The sequence below is a fragment of the Sarcophilus harrisii genome, chromosome 2 (genome assembly GCF_902635505.1).
Source record: "Sarcophilus harrisii chromosome 2, mSarHar1.11, whole genome shotgun sequence".
NCBI lineage: Eukaryota > Metazoa > Chordata > Mammalia > Dasyuromorphia > Dasyuridae > Sarcophilus > Sarcophilus harrisii.
Window position 1 is genome coordinate 588,382,768 of NC_045427.1, and position 25,362 is coordinate 588,408,129.

The 25,362-nt window shown below is 37.4% G+C and overlaps 2 protein-coding genes across 3 annotated transcripts in view; both read left to right on the top strand.

The window, feature by feature from the left end:
- Nucleotides 1-7,858, top strand: part of TBC1D12 (TBC1 domain family member 12) — a 122,053-nt gene extending 114,195 nt beyond the window's left edge. For both annotated transcript variants that reach the window (XM_031956090.1, XM_031956091.1), the window contains one exon: nt 5,828-7,858. In XM_031956090.1, the coding sequence (XP_031811950.1) occupies nt 5,828-5,896 (69 nt within the window). In that variant the 3' untranslated portion in view covers nt 5,897-7,858. The remainder of the gene's footprint in view (nt 1-5,827) is intronic.
- Nucleotides 7,859-13,743: 5,885 nt separating this feature from the next.
- Nucleotides 13,744-25,362, top strand: part of HELLS (helicase, lymphoid specific) — a 28,109-nt gene continuing 16,490 nt past the window's right edge. Inside the window, exons 1-7 of the mRNA XM_031956092.1 lie at nt 13,744-13,967; nt 14,280-14,404; nt 19,654-19,776; nt 21,489-21,545; nt 23,681-23,717; nt 23,817-23,878; nt 24,277-24,318. Of these exons, the coding sequence (XP_031811952.1) occupies nt 13,937-13,967; nt 14,280-14,404; nt 19,654-19,776; nt 21,489-21,545; nt 23,681-23,717; nt 23,817-23,878; nt 24,277-24,318 (477 nt within the window). The 5' untranslated portion in view covers nt 13,744-13,936. The remainder of the gene's footprint in view (nt 13,968-14,279; nt 14,405-19,653; nt 19,777-21,488; nt 21,546-23,680; nt 23,718-23,816; nt 23,879-24,276; nt 24,319-25,362) is intronic.

Here is a 25,362-nt window from a genome sequence, read left to right on the forward strand (position 1 = left end):
TCCTGTCTACCCCCTGGCTTCCCTGGCTTTCTTCACATTTTAGCTACAGTCCCACTTTTTGTACAACTCCTTTCCTGATCCCCTTTAATGTTGGAGTCTTTCGACTCTGTTGATGCTCTCATTTATCTTGTCTAAATCTTATTTGTACATAGTTGTTTAAATGTGGTCTTCCCTATTAAAGTGTGAGCTCCTTGAGAGTAGATGCTGTCTCTTGCCTTTCCTTATATCCCTGGAGCTCATAAATGCTAGTTGATTACAGAAGGGGAAGAGTAGAAAGCTCCCTACATGACTTTGGAGAGATGCAAGATTAAGTGATTAAGATGTGGGTGATTATCTAACAAAGAAGACTGAGGAACCATCAGATAGGTAGGAGGAGAATCTGGAGAGAACAAAGTTAAATACCCAGGAGAAGAAAAACATGTGGGAGGAGAGAGTAAGTTAACAGTATCAGGTACTGCTGAGATAAAGATTTAGTAAGCCATCGAATTTCATAGATGATAGATTGTTAGTAGCCTCACATTTGAGTGTTAAGGTGGATAATCTAGATATGAGGGATTAAGAAGTGAGTTGTAGAGGAACAGGAAGCAGAAAGGTATGAAAGGAAGAGGAATGTAGGAAAGTAGCTTGTGGGGAATATAAAGGTTGTGTTTTTCATTGAAAACCCAGTATTTAGGTTTGTTGCAAAGATGATACTGAAGGCAGAATCATTAAAATTGAAGGAGCTATCAAAGGGAACAAGTAGAGGGCATTCTCAGGAAGAAATTACATTGATCTATCATTTAGTCATGCTTTTATAATAGGTCCCTAATAATATGGTCTTTTTGTGCTTACTATTTTTTAAAAAGTGATTCTTTTCATATATTGTAGAATTTTTCTTGGAATTGTAACTAGTTTAATTTGCAGACTTCATTCTTTTCATTATTTTCTTACATCAGAAGAAATTTCTTAACAATTTTTAACAATCTTTTGTTAAACAACGTCTTTCATAATAATCTTAAATATATGTTTTTCTCCAATTCTGTAATATTCTTTGATCTCCCAGAGATTATTGATGTGATTCAACAATTTTTCCTTCATTTCCAGATATAGTTCATTTAGACCTGATAATTTAAATTTTTCAACAGAGGCTAGGTGCCTCTTCTCTTAATATCACTATTTATTTTGAGTATTAGCTTCCTATTTGCCATATTTATTTTTCCTTTTCCAGTCTAAAAAAAAACTTTCTTAGTAAAGGGGAAAGGGAGGGAGGGACACAACTAAGTGGAGCAGTGGATAGATAGAATACTAGGTTTGGAATCAAGAAGATCCAAGTTCAAATCCAACCTTTGTGACCCTTGGCAAATCACTTACCCATTTGCTTCAGTTTTGTCATCTGTCAAATGATCTGGAGAAGGGACTAGCAAATCATTCCAATATGTTTGCTAAGAAAATCCTAAATAAAGTCACAGAGAGTTGGATATGAATGACACGACTAAATAACAAAAAAGAAAAAAAGCAGCAAAATAACAATTCTGCCTTTTCTCTCACCAACTATCCTTGTCTTGTTTACCCTGAATAGCAGTCCTATTCCTTCAAGGTTTTTCTTCTCTAGGATGGCTAAAAAAGAACATTCTTTGGACTGTCCTCAGCTTTCCTGACAGCCATGTCTCTTACTGAGCTTTAACAATCCTGACAGTATTCTTAGAGGAACATCTCATGAATATAAATGAATGATTTCTTCCTCCAAAAAATAAAGAAAATAAGGAAAAGTTCAATTATAGATCTGATTGTCCTAAACATTTCATGGGGAAGAAATGATGGGAACTTGTAAGGCTCATTACTTGTCTTTGCTTCTATCTTTGGTACATTTCTTTTAAAAATCTATATTGGATGATGAGTTTTCTTTTTATCTTATATTCTCTGTGGAAAACTTCTTTACTTCCTTCATATTAAAATTATTTTTTAAAATTTATTGAACTAAATACAAAATAAGAAAAAACAGTACAGCAAAGAAAGACAGAAAAGGAAAATTAAAAACAAAACATCGTCAAGTGCCCCAACGGAATATGAGGGAGGATTCAAAGTATTTAACAATAAATTTACATTTCAAGAAAGCATATATAATAATAAAAGGAATTATATTTGAGTGTCTGCTTTCTCACAAGTTATTTTGTCCTATGCTGTGCACTTTTTACTTGATTCTCTTTTCCCCTTTCATTCTATCTCCCCCCAAACAGGCTGTACAATTAAGCATAGATATGTGTTTATGTACACACACACCCATATTTACATACATACATACATACGCCTACATGTATATAGACCCTCACAACACACACATGCATTTATCCATATGTAAACATGCATCTAAAATATTAATATGGCTATCTTAGACTTCTCTCTTGATTGAATCTTTTTAAGTTTGACTTTGTCTACGATCAATGATGAATAGCCTTATTTTTTTTCCTAATTCTACTCTTGATCCTTCTTGCAGTGTTTCTATATATCTTTTATCTCCTATTTCTGCTATCACTTCTACTTTAATTCTGCACCTTAACTTGCTTTACTATTGCTCCACCTCTTCCTACCCAGGGATCTCCTCCTCCCCACCCTTTTCTTCCTTTTTTATCTAGTTCCCATTAATCTAAACCATATCCTACTCCAGTTAATCTAAACACTCTCCTATACTCCACCTATGTTACCCTTCCCCTCTTTATCCCTTTCCCATTAATCTACACAACTTGTCCCACTGTCATAAATCTGTACATCCGTCTATACCCTATGTTATCTTATCCCTTCCCCCCTTATTTCTTTATAGATTTTGGAGAGTTTTATATATATATATATATATATATATATATATATATGTAGTGTTCCCTATTTAACTCATATCTGATATAAGTAGGTTTTTGGAACTATCAGCCCTCCTCCCCTGTATCAGTTCTTCCTCTACACCTCATTTGTATAATAACATAATTACTATTTTTACCTTTTCCCAGACTGTTGCTTTTTAGAATCAGATCATAACTGACTCTGTCCCAATTTTTCTTTTGAGCTGCACTGATGTCAATCTTAAATATATGGTATACATTTCCTTGCACAACACAATTTGTCTATGTTGAATTCTTGAAATTTATCCTTGATATTGACTCTTATATGTTAAATTTTCTATAAGTTTGGGTTTGGTTGAGACAAAGTCTACAGGTTCATTGAATGTCCATTTTTTTTTTCATTCAATAATTTTGCTGGCTATGGTATTTACTCTGCAGCCTGGTTCTTTTGATTGTCAATATATATTATTCCAGGACCTATAGTATTTTTGTTGTGGCTGCTGCTAAGTCCTATACAATTCTAATTGTAGCTCCATCATATTTGAATATTATTTTGTTTGTTTCTTGCATTTGTTTTTGAAATTTAGCAATAACATTTCTATGTGTTTTCCACAAAGGATCTCATTGAGGTGGAGATTGTTGGATTTCCTGTATTTCTACTTTCCCCTCCTGTTCTGTCACTTCAAGGGCAGTTTTCTTTTTTTGGTCAAATAGTCCAGTTATTCTTATATTTTCTTTTCTTGATCTGTTTTCCAGATCTGTTGTTTTTCTTATAAGATGTTTCACATTCTCTTCTTTTTTTTTCATTCTTTATATTTTGTTTTGTTATTTCTTGGACTCATATAACTTCACTGGCCCTTGCCCAATTCTAATTTTCAAAGAATTTTCTTCTTTAAGACCCTGTATCTCCTTTTCTAGTTGATTAACTTTTTTTCCAATAATATTGTTTTTCTTGGATGGCTTTTTATTTTTATTTTTAAAATTTTTTCTCAATCTCACTTAATTTTTAAAGTCTTTTCTGAGTTCTATAATTCTTTCTGGGCAGGTAACCATTTAACATTACTCTTTGGGATAGAAAAAGGGTTTGTGTTTTTTTTTGTTTTTTTTTTAACTTCACTATCCCCTCCTTTGAAGATGAACCCCATTCTTCCTATACCCATAGTAAGGTTCTTTGCCTATTAATTTAAAAAAAAATAATAACCATTAATTTAAACATCTGTAATCATGGAGTGGGGAGATGGTACTTCTCACTTCTCTTCAGCTCTCTCCACTGACCTGGAGCCACAAACCAAAAGCTTGCCCTTCCTGGTAGTACCTGCAGCCCCCAGCATCCCTCCCTCACTTCTTCTGCACTCCTGCTATGCTAGCTCTTGATCTCCCAGGGCTGATCTCTGCAGCTCCTCTGGGCCTGGCCTTCCTACTCAGCTGAGGCTCTCAGGATGTTCTACTGTCTGGGAGGTGAAAATCCCTGTGATTGGGGCTGAGACTCCAGCTAGCCAGGACTCTCAGCTGGCTGTGTCTGTGGAGCTAGCCTGGAGGCGTTTGTACCTCACATTGCTTAGTCCTGGCGTCTTTCTACAGGTCTCAGGTTATTGGAGGAGCACCCAAAGTCATCTTTGTTTTTTCACCAGTCTGTGTTCACCCTGAAATACAAATTTGTTTTGTTTGTGGAAGAAATCTGGAGAGCTTGAATTTTCTGACCTCTTCTGCCATCTTTCCAGAGTTCTCCCCACATAAGAATTATTTCTGTTTGTGTCTCCAGAAAATTTCATTTTTGAGAAATTTCTATCTGGTCTGTGCTGACTTTCCTCATAGAGTGATAGTAGATGGGATTCTGTCTACCTTTCCCTCAGATCCTTTTGACATCTGCTTTCCTAAAATTTAGGATGTATGTTATATTAAGTCACATTTCTACTACTTCTATTATAAGCACTAAGATATAGTAGTTAGTTCCTTCTTCCTCAGCAAGGTTCCCCTCATTTCCATTCCATAAATGGTAATAATCAGATCCAAATTTAGAATTCCTCCTCGATTCCTCTACACTTAAGAGAAAGGAATTATTATTCAGTTAGATTAAGAAATTACGAGGAACCTTGATTTTATTAGAGCTTCAGTCAATTTCTGAATATAGTTCCCTATCACACTATATATACTACCACTTGTTCAAGGTTATGATCTGTTCTTTTGTCCAGTGGTTTGGACTAGGGTCTGATGACAATGTTATTCTGTTTCTATTTGTTACCTTTACCCAAATACTTTCCACTACACATTTCTCTCTTAAAATGACTGATATGTATATGATGTTTTAAAATCTGCAAAAAAAAAAATCTGTTTTTTTTTTTATATAGATATAGACTTTAATAATGAAAAAAAATGACTTGGCTTGGTTAATGTCAAATTCAAGATTCTTAAGTTAACTTTTTACCATCCTCTAGTACTTTAGCAGAGGAAATGTATAGGGTAGACAGTAAATACAGACTTCATAGACACTATATATTACTATGAATTCATATGTTATAGCTTGAACAGCAATCTGTAGAAATGGAATTGAGGAGCTTCAGAAGAGGAATAATTCATGTTTGTGTAGCATACCAAGGTTCACCAAATGCTTTCCTAATACTAACCCTCTGGGATAGAGAGCTTATATTATCTCTCATTTTATAGATGAGTAACAGAGTAAAACAGGTTAAGTGATTTGAACCAGATTTGAACCCATGTCTTTAAACCTACTGCTCTTTTTTTTTTCCTTTTCTACTCTATTTCTCTAAATGGTAATTTAGTGGTGTTCTGCCAGGTGGTGACCAAAACATTAGAACCCAAAATTTGACCAAACCAAACAGAACAGAGTTTTTTTGGGGAGAAAATGTTGATGATTCTAAAAAGAAAGCTTCTTTCTGTTTTTAAGTTAATATTTAGTAGCCTGTTACTGTTGGAAACCAATTAATTTAATTATTCCCAGAGAAGAATTTCAAGAGAGAATCTTTGAGAGTTAATCTTTTATTTCAAATCATTTTCAGGTGTTTGCATCTGTAATGAAGGATATTAAAGAAGGGGACAAGAACCATAGTCCAGCACTGAAAAGCTAATCTTCACAATTAAAAGACTAATTGAAATGTAGAAAACAATTTAATAAAATACCTTTTTTCTATGTGAAAAACATTAGAGAAAACTATTGGAGAAATCCAGAAGAATCAAGAGAGATGGACAGATGTCGATTTTTCACCCAGTGGCAAAAGTAGATAAATGGATATCCTATTATTGCCAGTATTATTTTTAACAAGTATTGTGTGGGGAAAACAGTTTTCACAAAGAAAAACTTTGAAAGTTGCTAGTTCATATTCCATAATCTGAGGTAAAGAATTTAATGCAATAAAATTTTTAAATAATCTTGGTTGGTACTTAAAGGTTTTGAGGCATGATTAATTTCTTTTTAACAGTTATTAGAAAGGCACTTTTGGAGGTCAAAAGGGGACATGTTAAATAGCCTGAACCCCAAACTAGTTTCTGAACCAAACCCCTCAGTGCAGATATTACCTCCAGATTTAACCAGTTGAAGATATTATGGACCAAATACATTTCTTTGTTTTCTATGTGCCTAAGACTATGAAACATTGGGTTAAACTTATTTGGGTCACTGATGTCATTCAGTTTCATCCATCAGTTGAAGCAAATATGTCTTAACTCAGGAACTGGAAATATTGGTGGTAGATTGTACTACACTGGTTTCAGGTATTTCTTTTCTGTAGTATTTTATGTTCATTATTGAAGAAAAATTATGTGGACATTCCTTAAGAGAATCTTACCAACAAAGGAATGTTAGTCTTTCCATTTCTAGTCTAAGAAATGATTTTATTCATGAAGTCATAAAAACACTATAAAAATGGGAAAAAATAGTGGAAGGAAAAGCTTTTCTTTGCACTTTAGTGAGCAGAAGTTTTGGCTTTTGGCAGTCAATCTGTAAAAGTTAGGTTTTACAGTGATTTTTTAAATCACAGTAAAAAAACTACCCTAGTATGTAATGCTGACAGTTTTAAGTAGCATGGTGCTTGGCAAAGACTTGACATTCTTTGTACTTAAAATCCTTCCACTGTTGAACATCGAAATTTTGTAAATATAGATTTGACATTTGAAACTTTAATTTATAGCCAAGTCAGTGACTTGCAAAATGTGCTCTAGATGACAAAAAACCTAATTTTTTTAATCAATGGAAATGAATAGCAGTAATACAATTCAACATTAACTTTTTCTAATAAGTCGAACTTTGATGATATTTATTATGTGTTGATTATGTTAATCACTGGTAGACTTGAGATCAAATTTATCACTACTACATTTTAATTTTGGAACTAAAATGAATCATTTGAATGTTAAGAGCAGTATCTGCATAACATGCTACTTATTTAAAGAATGCTTTTATGTTGCAGTTTGGTTTATAACTATCTTTAAAGCACATTATTTATATTGTTAATATGTAGTCTTCAAGCCAACAGCTCTGGTATACTTGTCAATGTGGTGACTGCCTCTTTAGGAACATGGAGCCTGAGAGTGCCCATTTATTTCCACCCCATTGTTTATTCCAGCACTGTGACTTGGAATGGCCTCTCAGTAGTTATCTCCGAATAGTGGGGCAGTGGAGTTTGCTTGAGGGAGAAAACTTTCTGTGAAATAATGTTGGTGGGTGGTCACATCACAGTAAGAAACCAGCTCAGTTCCTGAAATGAATGATTGCAGTCATTCTCTCCTGCCCAGTCACCTACTTTGTTGTGTTTGATGGCCCTGGAAAGTATTTCATAATGAGTAGAGGAGCATTGAATCCTGGCAGTAACCATATTGAGAATACCATATGTCTAAGTTAAATTTTATTTTTATGTATTCATTTCTTTAGTTGGAACCAAGTTATTTCTTCCAATTTTGTTTTATTATTGTACAGTTTCTTTACCTTTCAAGTATAAACTTGTATATAAAAATGTAAATACAAGGGATACATTAAAGACCACTAATAACAATTCCTATGTAAATAAAATTGTAAGCAGAGTAATTACTTGAAATGAGTCTTCATTACTTTTGGGTTATCTGCATTAATTAACCGAAGCTGGAAAATAACTAAACTTTTTTTGCCAAATATTTCTTGCTTAGCATTGCCCCAGCCCTTTGATTGAAAAGGACTGGCAGTATTGGCAGCTGCACTGGCATACTGTACTTGCCCATGAGCCATTTGTATACAGTTCATATTGTCAATGTGTAAGATAGCTACTTTATTAAAATTTTCATTTAGATGGAAAACATTTTACTATGTCATCATAATGTGGTTTAATATAGTATTATTTTGTTTATATACGTATGCAAAGTAACTTTTTTAAAAAGTTGGCAGCATAATATTTTCTTATTCCCATCACCTTTAGTGCAGAGGGATGCCTCTAGTTTACAGCCAGGTATTCTTTCTCCAGATGCTGCTAGAAGGCAAAGCAGCTGCCAATGAAAGTTGCAAATCTCTCAGATGGCTTAGTGTGTGTGTGTGTGTGTGTGTGTGTGTGTATGTATATATATATACATACACACACACATATATGTATATGTGTATGTATATATATATATATATATATATATATATATATATATATATATATGCCTATGGTCAAACATCTTTAAGTGATTAGTACTGAACTCTGAAGAGAAAATCCAGCACTAGCAAGAAGGCACAGAAATTTCTAAAGTCTCTTAAGATAACAGCTTTTCCAGTAGCTTTGAATTGATGTTCTTTTTCTCTAGTTCTATTCACTCAATAAGCTGCACTAATATGTGTATTCAAAATTGTGATCCCAAATCACTTTTAATTGACATCACATAGCATTATAATTCTTTTTGGTAGCAACAAATTTGCCTATTTCTTATCTTGCTAATGAAGGTTGTTTTTAAAATCAATTTGCATTCCATGAGAGAATAAGAACAAATTGGAAGTAAAGCAGCCTACAGCAGGGAAGTCGCTCTGAAATTTTAAATTTGCTGGTGGGTAATCTACCCTATATTGATAATGAGTTGTATCTGTGTGGCATAAATGAGATATTTTAATATCAAGCCATTGCCAGGTTTTGATAAAAAGCTGTCATAGATTCCCACAGATAGTAAAATCTTATTAAATTGGACTTCACCTGATCAGCATTTGTGAAAATTTGAGTAGAGTTAATGTACCTATAAAACTTTAAAGAAATTGTTTAGTTACCTGAGAGAAACAAAGACTTATCTGGGGTTTTTTTAGTAGCTTTCATTAACTTGTAATTTAATTGCAAAGTAGCAGGGCCCATAGGTACTTAGGTAATCTTTTAACATGCTAATTATAAATCATTGTCTATTTATTAAAAACAATGCTTTTTTTCATACCAAGCTTTTTTTTTTTTTTTTTAGGTTTCCTTTAGTTCTGCATGTCCTAGAAATAAGTAAAATTTTCATTTTTTTGAAGGTATTCTTAATATATTTTATTAATTTGGATTAGTCTTCCCATAATTAATCCCAATTTGGTGAGGTTTTTCCACATGCTGCAGGATGAATTTATCTTTTTGTGACCATTCTTAAAGGAAATCAACTTTCTGTTGCACAGCAAAACCTTTTCATTTGTTGACATTAAGAAAAATGGAAACTTTCATGGTTTTATTAAAAGTGACTTTTGTACAATTACAATGTATTTGGAAGTCAATTTTGTAATAAACATGTTACGATAAAATTGATACAGCCTTGATAGTAAATGTAAAAATAGAGACAAGAATTGATTACATACCTTTGTCTGCGTTCTCATTTTACAACTTATATTCAAAGCTTAATTGTATAACTATCTCTGGTTTTCAAATTCTTTCCCTTGATATTAAATTTGATTATTGGGACTATCCTGTTAAGTAGGCAAGAATTATCATTTCTATTTTTAAAAAAATGACAGGTTCAGAAAAGTGTTACTAGTAAATTGACAGCAGATTCTGTAGAGTGATCCAGGTCTCCTAACAGCATTCATTTAATGCTCTGATAATTTGCTCTTTTTAAGTTTAACATGAAGGAGTTTGGAGGAGGAAGTGCTCTAGTGGGTGGGAGTTTGGGGAATCAGGAAAGGTTTCCTTTAAGAAGCTGACTAGATAAGTAAATTATCCAGAGAGATTTTTGTTTATATACGGTACATTCACCAGTAAACTCTTGATGTAGAGTGAAATAGTTGTTCAGAGTGTGTTAAGTAGTATATAACCAATAACAATTACGATACTTGGGGAAAAAAAAAAGGGAGGGGGTACACATAAGTGGCCAGAGATATAAATTTACTGCAGGAGCATTCTATAACTTTTGTCTACTCACTCTTAACCTAAATCCTCCGCAGTCTGGCTACTGACCTCACTCTCAATTGAAACCCAGATTCCTCAAATTGCCAGTGATCTCTTAGATACCAAATCTAATGATTTCTCTCAGTCTCTCAGCTTTTGACTGGCTTTGCCACTTGGTGCTCCCTCCTGTTTTCTCTTACCTGTCTCATCTTAATCTCCATTCATTTTCCATAACACACTAACTTTTGTCTTTAGCTCTTTCTTTTTCTCTATCTTTATATATTCAGTTGCTGGATCTTCTCTTTTGTGTTTCTACATCTCTGACATCCCCTTCTCATCTCCCATAACTACCATTCTCCTCTTTCTTGGACTATTGTAATAACTTCCTATCTGGTCACTCTCAAGCTTACCATTTCCCATCCCAGACTCCTAGTGACTAGTTCAATTCTCACTGTCCGCTATTATTCAATCTTTTGCTCTGTTGTTTTATCTCACTGTTTGTCAGAACCCAATCCTGAATCCCTTTCCCAGATGACTGGAGCTGGAAGAAATCTCTCTCCTGAAGATTGTTTCTTCTCATAAATTTATCTCCAACTCCTGTCCAAAACAGACCTCATCTTCCCCTCCCCCTATTCTTTCAAACTTCCCCATTGTTGAGGATGCTTAACCATTTTTCTGATCGCCCAGGTTCTTCATTCCCATCCCACATCACCAATTATTTGAAAAGTCTTGTCCATTATATTTCCACAATATTTATTGCACCCATCTCCCTGTCCATCCACGTGGCTACCTGATTTCGGGATCTCTTACCTGACGAATACAAAATTGGCTTTCATGGCTTCTTGTTTTCTCATTGGAAGAGCTAGGGTAGTGATTTTCCCGGAGCACAGATCTGACCATGTCTGCCCAAAGGTACTGCTTCTCCAAAAACTCAAGTGCTCAGCCCCTAAGATCAAATATAACCTCTATGACATTTCAAGCTCTTATATACTTCACTTCCTGGATTCTGCAATTCGGTCGTACTTGCATGTCCCACATATCTCTCATCTTGTATCTGTGTGGTTCCCAAGCCTGGACCCCTCTGCCAACCCTAGGTTTCTTTTACACCCAGCACCAGCACCACTGCCCTACCCAAAGCCTTTTATGATGCCCCTAAGGGCTAGTGGCCTTCCAAAGGCACTTTATTTAATTTGCACATATCCGGCATATAATAGGCACAGAGCCTCTCCATTAGAATGTAAACTATTTGAGATTGTTTTTTAACTCTTCCCCCTCCCCCCAATTCCGTCATCTCTACGCCAGATAAATAATAGGACCTACACCAATGCTTCTGTTTGCTTAATGCTAGAGATGAGAACCTACATGATCAACAGATACAGAACCAAGTCATGAGAGAGTCATACAAAGTGGTCCTTCGGGGAAAAAAATCTAATCTGTAGGGGTGGAGGTGGGGAGTTGGCAGCAGGGTCATGCTCAATCATGTCATCATAATGTCACTGATACAGTGACTTAAGAAGAATGACTGAGGCAGTGACCAGTCGGGACTTAGGAAGGGCCGCTGAGGCAGTGACCAGTCGGGACTTAGGGAAGAGCCGCTGAGGCGGTGGCCAGTCGGGACTTAGGAAGAGCCGCTGAGGCGGTGGCCAGTCGGGACTTAGGAAGAGCCGCTGAGGCGGTGACCAGTCGGGACTTAGGAAGAGCCGCTGAGGCGGTGACCAGTCGGGACAGGGAAGAGCCCCGAGGCGGTGGCCGTCACTTAGGAAGAGCCCCGGGAGGCGGGGTGGCCAGCGGGACTTAGGAAGAGGCCGAGGGGTGGCCGCCCCCAAAAAGCCGGAGGCGGTGGCCAGTGGGGACTTAGGAAGGCCGCCGAGGCGGTGGCCGGGGGAAGGGAAGGCCGAGGCGGGGGTGGGGGCCAGTGGGGACTTGAAGAGCCGGTGGGGGGCCAGTGGGACTTAGGAAGAAATAGGGGTGGCCAGTGGGACTTAGGAAGAGCCGAGGCGGTGGCCAGTGGGGACTTAGGAAGAGCCGCCGAGGGGCCATGGGACTTAGGAAGAGGCCCGGGGGCGGGTGGCCAGTGGGACTTAGGAAGAGCCGAGGCGGTGGCCGGGGGATTAGGAAAGGCCCCGGAGGCGGTGGCCAGTGGGGACTTAGGGAAGAGGCCGAGGCGGTGGCCGTGGGCTTAGGAAGACGGGCCGAGGCGGTGGCCGTGGGCAGGGAAGAGCGCCGAGGGTGGCCAGTGGGGATGGAAGAGCCGGGGGGGTGGGGCCCGGGACTTTGGAAAGCCGAGGCGGGGGCCAGTGGGGACTTGGGAAGAGCGCCGAGGGGTGGCCTCGGGACTAGGGAAAGCCGCCGAGGCGGTGGCCGTGGGGGACTTAGGGAAGAGGCCGGGCGGTGGCCGTGGGGACTTTTGGGGCCGGAGGGGGGCCAGGGGACTTAGGAAGAGCCGAGGCGGGGGGGTGGGGAAGGGGCGCCGAGGCGGTGGCCAGTCGGGACTTAGGAAGAGCCGCTGAGGCGGTGGCCAGTCGGGACTTAGGAAGAGCCGCTGAGGCGGTGGCCAGTCGGGACTTAGGAAGAGCCGCTGAGGCGGTGGCCAGTCGGGACTTAGGAAGAGCCGCTGAGGCGGTGGCCAGTGGGGACTTAGGAAGAGCCGCTGAGGCGGTGGCCAGTGGGGACTTAGGAAGAGCCGCTGAGGCGGTGGCCAGTCGGGACTTAGGAAGAGCCGCTGAGGCGGTGGCCAGTCGGGACTTAGGAAGAGCCGCTGAGGCGGTGGCCAGTCGGGACTTAGGAAGAGCCGCTGAGGCACTTGGTTGTGACTGAAGGAAGGTGATGGAGAATGAAGCACGCCTGTCATGTCTCATTAGAGGGGGTGGATCCTGGGTGCTCAATGAGTCACCTAGATCAACACAACTAGTTAATGGGCTCATTTGCTTTGCTCGGAAGGTGGGATTTATTCAGTGAGAATGATTAAAAGGGGGGGGGGGGTAAAGAAACCAGAATCACGGTCAAGCTTCCAGAATTAAAGCACCACTGGCTGGCCTTGATTCTGCGTGCTGGTGGCAGTCTGGGCTCACGATTTAAGCGTAAAGGCCGGGTGTTGGATCCAGATCCCTTTTTGTGGGCATCTATGCACTTGTTTTTGGTCTAGAGCCTGTTTCGGTCTGCCCTTCCCTCTCTCTTCCTCTAGAGGATTCTTTCCCAGTCCACAGACTGGGCAGAAGCTCTGGACCCCACGGGGCCACCCTTTAGTACTTGGGAGGACCCCAACTACCCCAGGACCGCGGGGCTTCGGGAGGGCACAACCCCCTCATGTTCTATATGCGGACACTGGGAAGTCGGGCCTTGCCCAGGATCACAGCTCCTGGTTGGAGGGAGGACTTGAACTCAGGACTCCCTGACTTCAGGGCCAGCCGGAGACATCAGGTGCTTCCCGGGGAGCCAGTAAAAATGCCTTCCGCTATCTCTTTCTTTTCCCGTTCTAACTGAATGCTCTAGGTGGGCTCGGGACTAAATGTGGCTGCAGCCCAGACAGGGGGGGGGGGGGGGGGGGGGGGGGGGAAGAGCGGAGAAGGCGGGGATGGAGTGGGGAGGGAGAACCGGAAACCCCGCGAGACTGGGGGCGGAGATGGGGAGGGGCGAGCGAGAAGAGGGCGGGGATTTGGGAAGGAGAAGCGCGCGGTTTTCGCCAGAGACTCTCGTGAGGGCGCCGAGGCTCGCGAGGCTTGCCCGGAGGCTGGGCGAAAATTGGCGCGCGGGTTTTCAGGCTGCCTTGGAGTTCCTGCAGGACGGTGCGGCGGCGCCGGTCCTCCCCCGGGCCCGTGCGTCTCGGCTATGCCCGCCGAGCACCTGCAGCAGGGCGGCGGTGAGTGCGCCCCCGGCGCTGGGGGCAGGGAGCCGGAGTCCGCGGGGAGCTGGCCCAGGGGAGGGCGAAGCTGAGGGACCGGTCTGGGGGGGAGGGGGAGGGCCCGCCAGGAGCCGCCTCGCCCCCGCGCGGAGTTTCCCGCGAAAACCCGGCTTCCCGGTTGGCGACGGACGGACTGGGGGTGTTGCTCGCCCCCGCCCCCGAGCCAAGTCTTTCTGTTCGCCCCGGACGCCCCGAGCGTGTCAGGGCGTGTGCCTGGAGCCGTGGCCCGGCTCGGGTCTTCCAGAACCGTCTCTCTTCTCTTGGACGCAGGGCTCGCGGCAGCGGCCATGGATCAGCCCCCCGACGAACCCCCGGTGATCACCCCGGCGATGCTGGAGGAGGAAAAGCAGCTGGAAGCCGTGAGTCTGGAGAGAGAGCGAAAGATGCTGGAGAAGGTACGTCCCGGCCCCCGGCGTCCTTGTGAGGGAAAACCTGCGGACCGAAAACAGTCCCGTTTTTCCCAGCACTGAAAATTGTGCTTTTTTTTTCTTTTTGGAAATCTTACGTAATTTAGAATACTAGTGTCGGCATGTTAATTACTTCAAGTAAGCTTTCTTTCAATGTCATAAGTGTAAATAATATAAACAGTAAGAAATATGTTTTTAGAGTATTCATTTGCAAATTTTAAAAAAGCATTAAAATCTAAAGCTTTATGTCATAAGTGTAAATAATATAAACAGTAAGAAATATATTTTTAAAGTATTCATTTGCAAATTTTAAAAAAGCATTAAAATCTAAAGCTTTATGTCATAAGTGTAAATGATATAAACAGTAAGAAATATATTTTTAAAGTATTCATTTGCAAATTTTAAAAAAGCATTAAAATCTAAAGCTTTATGCTTTCTTTCTATTTTCTTTTAAAAATTGCTAGATTTGTGTATTTTTCCAAAAAAGTCATTATGATGCTTTTGAACAATTTATCCTTTTCTTACCAGTCACCTTTTTATATACATGTTTCAATTAATTTATGGAGAAAACAGAAAATACTAAGTTCAGAATCTTTTATCTTCTTGTTTATCATAGAACTGGGGGGGGGGGGGAAGCTGTTACTATTTCCACCTCTTTTAATATCTCATTTCTCAATTTGAAATAAGAGAAAGAAGGTGGATGGCCTCTGAAGTCCCTTCAGCCTGTAGATGCACGATTCTGGTTCTAGGTTAGAAAATATATCCTTACATGAAATTTCTTTAGTATTTGGATCTCTCATCCCTTCATGCCTTTTTTAGTGAAATGCTGTATTATCCCATCCCTACAGGAAAACACTGATGATGCTTGCCTACCAAAGATTTCATTCCACTAGGATAGGTTTTGAGAAATCAGAGCAGAGCCCAGCAATAAAATAAATTGTATTCCAGCTTTGGATAAATAGTGTCTTAAGTTCTAATGGGATGGAATCTTTCACTGGTGTCACCTTAATAAGATGTGCAAACATTTTTCAGCTAATTAATTCACCTTTATTGTTGATTAGGGAGGCATATGACTGAAAGAGGAGAGGCAAGCCTGTTATTTAACTAGTTAACCAATGGACAGTTTGTGTGCTTATTTATTATGTAGGCAGTGCTAATAAATCTGTAGGAAATCCCTAGCCCATTGCACCTACTTGGAAGCGCTGGATGCATAATTATTTTCTGAACCATTCTAAAGACACCAAGATTGATAGAAATCACAGATCTGTTGAAATTTGCAGATTATCATGAGATGTTTGAGATTATAATTAGTTTAGTTAACTATTTCATTTTCATATATGAATCTTATTTTCTGTCCTTAAAACAATTATCCAAATAATCATATGTGAAAGAATTAGACTCATTGGCTTTTGAAATCCAGTCTCACTTTAGATCTATGCTCTTTAAATGCATAGTACATTATAATTAACTGTCCAATAGTGTAAAGCAATTCCTAACCCTACCTTAGCAGTTTTTAAAAATCGTAGGTTGAAGGGGAAAGGAATAAACATTTATATAGGACTTATTATGTGGCATGCCCTGTGCTAAGGTAGTTTTACAAGTTTTATCTAATTGACCCTTAAAACCACCCTGGGAAGTAGGTGCTGTTATCTCCTATTTGTATTTGAGGAAACAGGACTACAGAGGCTTTCCCAGGGTCACACTGTGAGTGACTGAGGTTGGATTTTATCCTTTGCTTTCTCATTTTGATTCTTACTGACTTGCATTCTGGATAATGCTTTGGAATATGTGTATACATGTATGTATGCATGTGTGTGTGTTTGAATTTCCAATCCTGGAAAAAAAAAAATTCTTTCACCAGATTCAGCTTTTTTTTTTTTTTTTTTAAACTGTTAAAGAAGTTGTCTTTGTATTTGAAAGAAGGAAGGAGGATTCTTGGAGTTTGTGACTCTAGGTGGAAATTCACTGCCTATCTTTCTTTGAGTATTCATGGACCATCTTGCTCTGAAAAGAAAGCTATTGTTAATTGAGAATACTAGCCTTGGGAAGAAAAGCTTATCTCTGAGGCCCAGAACACATTCATTTTTCCTCCCTTTCTTCATGGATAGGAAGTCTTTGCTGTCTGTTAACCCCTTCCCATTCTGTTGTCCTCTCCTCATGAATCACCTTGTATGTCTCATACACAGGTGACTCCCATGGATAGAATGGAAGCTCTTTGAGAGTAGGGACTTGTGTTAATTTTTGTCTTTCTATTCTTACCATGTACAAGCACATTGATGCCTGTGGTAGAAATATTGCTGGCTCTGAAACTGAAGGACTTTGTTCAAATCTGTGAATAATGGTACCTAACTTTCCTGCGCCCCAGTTTCCTCATTTTTAAAATGAAGAGGTAGGACTGATGGGCTCTGAACTCTTGTGGCTCTACATCTATGGTCCTATTGAGAAGAAGATAATTAACTTAGAAGATTGGAGAGGGAAATAGTATTTTTCAATGACAGATATGGGATAGATGTAAAGAAAAGAGAAGACAATTCCTCCACATTGGTAAATGTTAACACTGTATATCTTTCCTCATGCTGTTTTACTAGCCACTTAGCAATTAGTGACTCTTTAGGATAGTAACCATAACTCAACAAAATACTTTTAAAATTACAAAATTGAATTTTATAAATTACATAATTTATAGAGAGGTAGCATAATATAGTAGAAGGCATAAGACAATCTGATATGTCAAGTCTCACCTTGAGTACATATTGATTGTTTGACATTGGGCTAGTCAGTTAACTTTTTGCCCTAGGCACCTCTCTTAGGACTAAATTTCAGGGATAATGTTTATCTGCATTGATAGAGGAAATTTCTTTATCCAAGAGCTCCCTTATACTTAAAAAAAACACACACACAACCAACAGTTTTAAAGCTTTTCTCTTAAAATTATTGTTTCTTTATATTTTTGGTATGTTTTATGAGAGATTGGGGGGGAGGTCTGCATGTTTAATTTTTTTTAATCTCAAAAATCAAAGAGAGAATTTGAACATAGAGGGGTTTTGTATATGAAATCATGAAATCTCTTAATTATGTAAAGCATGTATATCCTTTGAAGTATCTGATAAATTAAGTATATGGCTTTTAAAACCATCTTGCTTGTTTTTTTTCTGGTGGCTTCTTATTTTTTTCCACTTTGCAACCCTATTCCTCCTATCTTTTTTCTTCATTCCCATTTGAGGGCGGGTGAGAGGGGGGGAAATCAAATCTCCTATAACAAATATGCATGTACTATGAAACAAATTCCCACTTTGGCTCTGTACAAAAATGTGTGTCTCATTCTACATGTTGTATTTGAGTTCATTTCAACTGTTAGTCTGTACTTTTGAATGGTTATTTATTAAAATTGATTGGAATTCTTAAATCATTTGAGTGTTTTTACTTACATTGTTGTATGGATCATTCTCATGGTTCTTTCTCTTGCCTGTAGTCTGCCTCAGTTCATGTAAGTTTTGGCAGATTTCTCTGAAATCATCCCTTTTAACATGTTTCACTATGACAACATTCTATTTCATTAATTATAATTATTCTCTTGGTGGATAGTCTTAGTTTCCAGTTCTTTGCTACTAAAACAAAAAAGCTACTATACTATTGTGTGGGAAATTATTTTGTTTGACTGTATTTTTTGTTAAAAAGGATTTTGGTTTTATTTTTATATATGTCCCTTAGTTATTTTGAGTGGAATTTTTTATCTTTTCCTGAGTTTTTTTTTTTTTTTTTAAATAATACACTGACGATGTATTTGGAGTAGTCAGGTTATATTTTATAGAATAAGTGTTGCTCTACTTAGTCATTTAGGAATGGGTTAATATTTAGATTGGAAATAGAATGGGAAAGGACATTCTTTATTGGGAGTGAGGGTGTGGGAGGGATATGTTTTAAGCAAAAGCCTTGAAGCAAGGATGAATATGTTCTGTAATTTCATCAATCTGAGTAAAGTCAAATGTTCATTTAGGAATATAATTGGGGAAGATAAGACTGGAAGGGAGGATTGGGGCAAATTGAATCATGGTCAGTAAGTAGTTTGCTTTTTTTCCCTCTTAAAGCTTAACTATTCTAGGTCATAGTAATATTTCTGTCTCAGATCAGCTTTTATTCCTTAGTTGACAGAAGTATTATTTCTTTTTTGTGAATTTGTGTCTTATGGCTTCATCTAGATAAACAGGGGAAAGGGTTTGTGTTTTTTGTGGATTTTTTTTCTTTTGAAGTCTTATCCCATAGCATGCATAATGCACTCCGTCTGTGGGGTAATTAGTGGAGAGACTGTCAGAACCTCTGTGCCTGGACAGTGATTCAGCTTTTCTGGGCATCAGTTCTTCATCTACCAAATGAAAGAGTTGGACTAAATGATCTCTTTTGTCTCTTCTGGTTCCGAATACTGTAGAATGCTGATTAGTGTCTGAGACAGAGCATTAACCCAGGTTTTTTTGATGGGAACTGTGCTTTCAATATATAGTATATAAAAAGTTAAATAATGTTAAGTTAAATAATGTGCTGTCACAGCAGAAGAAAATATTAGGACAAATAGTAATTTAGACTAAAGTATCTATGTTTATTCATGCAGATTTTAATCTCTCCATATTTTAGTAATTGTTTTCCTGAATCTGAAAAAAATATCTCCTATGCTGACAGACTTTCTGGTGATAAGCCTTTTTTGAACTTAATTAGGCTAATCCTTAGATGACTGCTATCCAGTCCTTTGAACCCTTCCTTGAAAGTTATTCTTAGAGTTATATCTAGAGTTTGTGTTTTGCTAGCATAATTCAAGAAAAGCCAAGGTCATCTACTCCTGGAAGGCCAAGCTAGTACAGTATTTCTTTTATATTTTATTTAAAAGAAACCCCAGCATTTAATTATGTTAATGTAATTAGCAACAATTTCCTATTCCATAAAATATGTTTGAATTTTACCATACTTTTAGAGTTTTTACCCAAAAGCATTTTAAGAAAATTTAAAATTAAATTAAATAATTAATTTTTTGTTTTGTTTTTAAATAAGGTACTAGTTGCTTTTCTCTTTAACTCTGGTTCTAATTACATATGCTTACATATATGTAAGTAAGCTGTATTTGTATAATTGCTTTGTTTTATTCAGGTTATATAAACATTAAAACAATTGTCATAGCATCTAGTATAGAAAAATTTATATTTGAGAAATGCATGGAATAATAAGTGAAAAAAATCTTTTGTTGGTAGGCTCGTATGTCTTGGGATAGAGATTCTAATGAAATTCGTTACAAGAGACTTCAACATTTGCTTGAAAAAAGCAACATATACTCCAAATTTTTGTTGACCAAAATGGAACAGCAACAAATGGAGGTAAGTAATTGAAAATAGTTGGTAGTTTTTAATCTAAAGGTAAAATATTTAAAATAAACATGTTCTTTAGTACACATGAATGACATAGATTGCATTATCCCAAAACATCTAGATCTTCATGAATTGAGTATGGCCAGAATTTATCTGCTCATCAATTTTCTGTCACTCTGAATTTAACCAGGATAGTCTTCACAAGGGCAGTTTAATGGCAAAGGGGAGAAAGCTCTGGCTTTGGAGTCAGCAGAACTCATTTCTAAGGTCAAATTTGACCCAGCAAATTTAGTAATAGTGTTGCTTTTTTTAATAGGATTTAGGAATAGGAGTCGTTTGAACATTTATCTGTGGTATAATGGGAAAATACTAGATAGATAGAATTGATATAAAAGAAATTGCCTTTGCTTTTTGGCTCTGTCTGTTTGATCTGGAGCAATGTTCCTTGTTTACAAAATGAGAGGCTTGGACTATTATGGTTTTTAAAGTATTTCCCTTTCAGAACTATGATTCTGTAAGTCAAGAAGTCGTTGCAGAAAGCTGGGAAATAATTTTTACAGCCAGTGTTTCTTATAAAGGCTTCTCAATATATAGAGAACTGACTAAAATTTATAGGAATACAAGTAGTTCCCCAAATGATAAATGGTCAAAAGAATATGAACAATTTTCAGATGAAGAAATTTAAAGCCGTTTCCAGACATGTGAAAAAGTGCTCTAAATCACTTGGAGAAATGTAAACTATAAGGGTGCCACCTCACACCTTTTAGATTAGCTGACAAGGCAAAAATAATGATAAATGTTGGAGGGGATGAGGGACAAGTGGTATACTAAATGCATTGTGTGTGAAGTTGTGAAATCCAAACATTCTAGAGAACAATTTTGGAACCATGCTTGAAGGGTTATATGTAACTGCATACCCTTTGATCCAGCAGTGTCACTATTGGGTCTGTATCCCGAAAAATCATAAAAGGGGAGAAAGGACCCACATGTGTAAAAAATATTTGTAACTGCCCTTTTTGTAGTGACAAGGAACTGGAAACAGTGAATGTCTTATTAATTGGGGAATGACTGAATAATTTATGGTGTATAAATATAATGGAATATTATTGTTCAATAAGAAATGATAATCAGGCTAATTTCAGAAAAGCCTGGAAAGATTAGATGAACTGATGCTGAGTGGAATATTATTGTTCAATAAGAAATGATAATCAGGCTAATTTCAGAAAAGCCTGGAAAGATTAGATGAACTGATGCTGAGTGAAGTGAGAAGAACCAAGAGAACATTGTATACGGCAACAACAAGATTATGTGATGATAATGGACTTGGCTTTTTTCAACAATGAGGTGATTCAAGGCAATTCCAGTAGACTTGGGATGGAAAATGCCGTCTGCATCCAGAAAGAATTATGGAGACTGAATGTGGACTAAAGAGTAGTATTTTCACTTTTTTTTCCTTTCTCATGTTTTTTCCCCCTTTTTGGTCTGATTTTTCTTGTACAACATGACAAATATGAAAATATGTTTAAAAAGATTGTACATATTTAATCCAAACAAGGTTGCTTGCTGTTTTGGGGAGGGGGGAAGTAAAGGTGGGAGGGAGAAAAATTTGGAATACAAAGATTTACAAAAATGAATATTGAAAATTATCTTTAGATAGTTTGGAAAAAACAAAATGCCTTTAATTGTATATACTTTAAGGACACTAAGGTATCTTTTCTCAGGAACAGAAGAGGAAGGAGAAATTAGAACGAAAAAAGGAAGCTTTAAAAGTTTCAAAGGTAATCTGTTAAATCTTTATATCTTGGGAGAAGTTTCTGATTCTCATGTTGACAGGAAAATACCCTCAGTAAAATATGTAATATTCTTTTTTGTTTTTTATTTAGGTAATTAGGATCAAGTGACTTGCTCAGGGTCACACAGTAGGAAGTATTAAGTTTCTGAGGCCAGATTTGAACTCAGGTCCTCCTGATTTCAGGGTTGGTGCACTATCTACTGCACCACCTATCTGCTGCCCCCTGTAATATTCTTTTAAAACTTTTCCTTCCTGTTTTTTTTTTTTTTTAAACATTTCACCTGTATTTATTATGCATTCTAGTGAGAAATATAGTAAATGCTCATAATAAACATTTTGGACAAATTAACATGAGACTGTTAACTATTTCCCTAATGGGAAGCAATTTGGATTGATTTTTCCTGGAATTTTTGTCTCCCATAGGTCTTTCTTGAGACGATTTGTCTTATGTTTCTACCCATAGCCCAGAGTCCAAAAAATCATGATGATTAGCATTTTGTTATAGCAGTTACCTAAATTTTCAGTTAGACACTAAAGGCAATAACTCTATACTAGAAAGAGTAGCAGATTCCAGGAGAGATCTTTGTTACTGTTCCTGAAATTTCAGATATACTACTTTCCTGCTTTTCAGTACATTGCACACAACATGAGCAACATATTTGCATATGGTATGTATTAGCTGAATGTGACCAGAAACCCCCCCCCAAAACAAACAAACAAACAAACAAAAAAACAGCCCACGGCAGTGCATTTACAGTACAGGGATTGGACAGAACAGGTTGCCCTTGTTCTGGGATCCCTTTTGATTCTTTTTAATTTGTAAACTTGCCAGATTTCATTAGACCATTTTATAAGCAATTCTATCAGCTTTGGGCAAAGTGTTTATTTTGGGTTATATAATTCCCAAACAGAAAATGGGCTTATGGAGAATCTATAAGCTTGTTATATAGAAGTGGTTTCTAATCATTTTTTTTAATACTTTAAACTCAAAAAAGGGAATAAAGGAAAGCAAATGAAAAGGCTAATTTAACTGGTTGTATTCCAAGTCTGGTTGTTGATTATTCATCATTTTAAAGCTAAATCATTTGTTTAAGGTTGTATTTAAAACCAGCCTTTTAGATATCAAGGTCTAAGGGTTGCCTTTATAAATCTTAAGCTTGCTTCCTTCCCTTCCTTCTCTCCTTCCCTCCTCAAATTTTTTTTTTTGTTGTTGTTGTTTGCTTGTTACTTATTTTTGGTGTGTTCTTCATTCTGTTAAAAGTAATTGCTGGGGCAGCTAGATGACACAATGGATAGACCACTGGTCCTGGAGTCAGGAAGACCTGGTTCAAATACAACCTTAGACACTAAACACTTAATCTCTGTGACCCTGGGCAAGTCACTCAACCCCAATTGCCATGCCAAAAAAAAAAAAAATTCTGTCTTTCCCCCCTTCCCTCCAAGCCCCGAAAGCCTAGATCTTTTCCTCTTTTTTTCTATGCCTTGGTGATGTGTGTGTGTGTGTGCTTTTCCAGTACCCCAGAGGATTTGTGGATCATGTCTAGTTCCCTCGATTCCTTCTAAGGCTGAAGGTTTCAAAAGAGATTGTTAAACCATGCTCCCTCTACTTCCATCTTATCTTTTCTCCCCTTCCCATCCTGGTGTTCATAAAATATTCTTAAATAAGGATGAGCAACAAAAATTTTAAAGTGGAGTATGTGTTGATTCCTCTTTTCTCCTACTCAAGAGAAAGTATAAGATGATATGTATACCACCAGAGATCAATAAGGGAAGAATAGTTCCCTATGTAAATGCCTAAATTCCATGGATAAGAGACACTTGTCTTGAAGCCCCTGGATTATTTACCAATGGTCACAGAACGTAACTATCAAGAATGTTTGCACTTTTGGCATAATCTGTAATACTGAATATGATCTGTGTTTTTTTAGTCCTCTTAAGTGCTACAAGCTACAGGAATGGAATTTTGTTTTTTTGTTTTATTTTATTTTTTCAGCGTCTGTCATGCATCTAATTTTTTTCCCCAAACTGACTAGTTTTTCCAATTTCCTAATAAAACAATATTTGTCATATGACTAAGGAACTTAAGAAAAAAAATTGATATTGTAAATATTTACTCTGCAGGGGAAAAAATCAGCTGATACAACTGAAGAAAAACCAGGTAGGTTAATCTTTTGTCGTAGTTTTTTGAAAGTTATATTTTCTTTTAGAGCTTGTCAAGATGATAATTTTTATTTTTTGTTTATTTTTATTTTTGTAGTTGCAAAAAAGAAAAGGGGCAGAGAAGAAGAATATAATATTTCAGAAGTCATGTCGAAAGAGGTAAAGAAAGCATAAAACATCTCTAAATCCAGGCATTTAGAAATACTGTGAAAGTAGTTTAGCATTTAGCTAGTCAGGCTGCTCATTTCCTTCTATTCCTCTTTCTATTTCTGACCTTTGCCCATTCTGTTTTTTGGAGTGCCATTCCTTTTGTTATCCACTTCCAAATCCTACTCAGCACAACTCGGGTCTGTCTTCTCTATTAAGTTACACACTTGGTGCTTTTCTTTAGAATTTTCCTAACACAAGTCAATTCACTTCCATTTACCAGTTTTCCCATATGTGCATTATGTCTTTTATCTCATAGTATTTGGTATATTAGGAGCTCAATAAAATGATCTATTTATTTAACAGGAAAATGTTTTTAATTTCATCTTTTTCTGCCTTGTTTTTTAAAGGAAATTTTGTCAGTGGCTAAAAAGAAGAAGGAAGACAATTGGGTAAGTGATTTATTAATAATAAAGCCAAATTTGAATTGTGCATTTTTTCTGAGCGCTAGCCGCACACTAGTTCTTCTTTGCCTTTCCCAAGTACCAGCTCAGTCTCTTCCCCCAATTCTTGTCATCTCTTACCTATAGAATGATTCCCTCCCATTAACAGCCATATGGTTTCTGCCATTCACAACCAACCTTCATCCTAGTCATTATGCATTACTCCCTTCAATGAACACTATGGGACAATTAAACTGGCTTTTTGGGTATTCTCTTACATACCGCATCTGTCTCACACTGGGAATATACTCATCTGTCTCTTGAATTCCCAGGTTCTTAAAAGGCTCAACTCAAATGCCAACTTCTCTTTAAGGACTTTACTGACACACCCTTACCCATGTGGTTTTTCTTCTAACCAAAAAAAATTACCTTTTTTTTTTTTTTTTTTTTTTTTTTTTTAATATGCTTGTTGGTCAGTAATGTTCTTCATTTGTTCTTTTGGTATATTTGTATTTGGGTCTTGGTATATGAATTAGGTTTAAGATTATGTATTTGGCATTAATCTATATTAATAAACAGGGAAACTGATACTTTTTATGGCATAGATCTATATATTACATATACTGTGTGAGTAATTTTCACACTAAGGTTTTAGGGTTTCTTTAACCTTCATCTCTTATTTCTCAAAACTTAACTTTGAATATTTAGTTTTGCCTGAAAACATTTAATTAATTTCTTCCTTTTATGTATCTTTTGGATGTATTTGGATTTCCAAATTTTTAGCCATTTAACTTCTCTAATCTGAGCCCAAACCTTGCTGACATCTTCACATTTTAAGTAAACACAATAAATATAATTCGGAGGAAGTTAGTTACTGAATGTCAAGCTGGGGTGATGAATTGGGTTGTCCTTTGTAACAAAGCAAAAGTTATAATTTTAAAGGAAGTGCAGAATTTTGAATGAGAACATAGCTATTTTATCTTACCCTGATTTTCCCCTTAATGTCTAATGTTATACTACATATGTATGTAATACTATGTTTGATAAAATTTC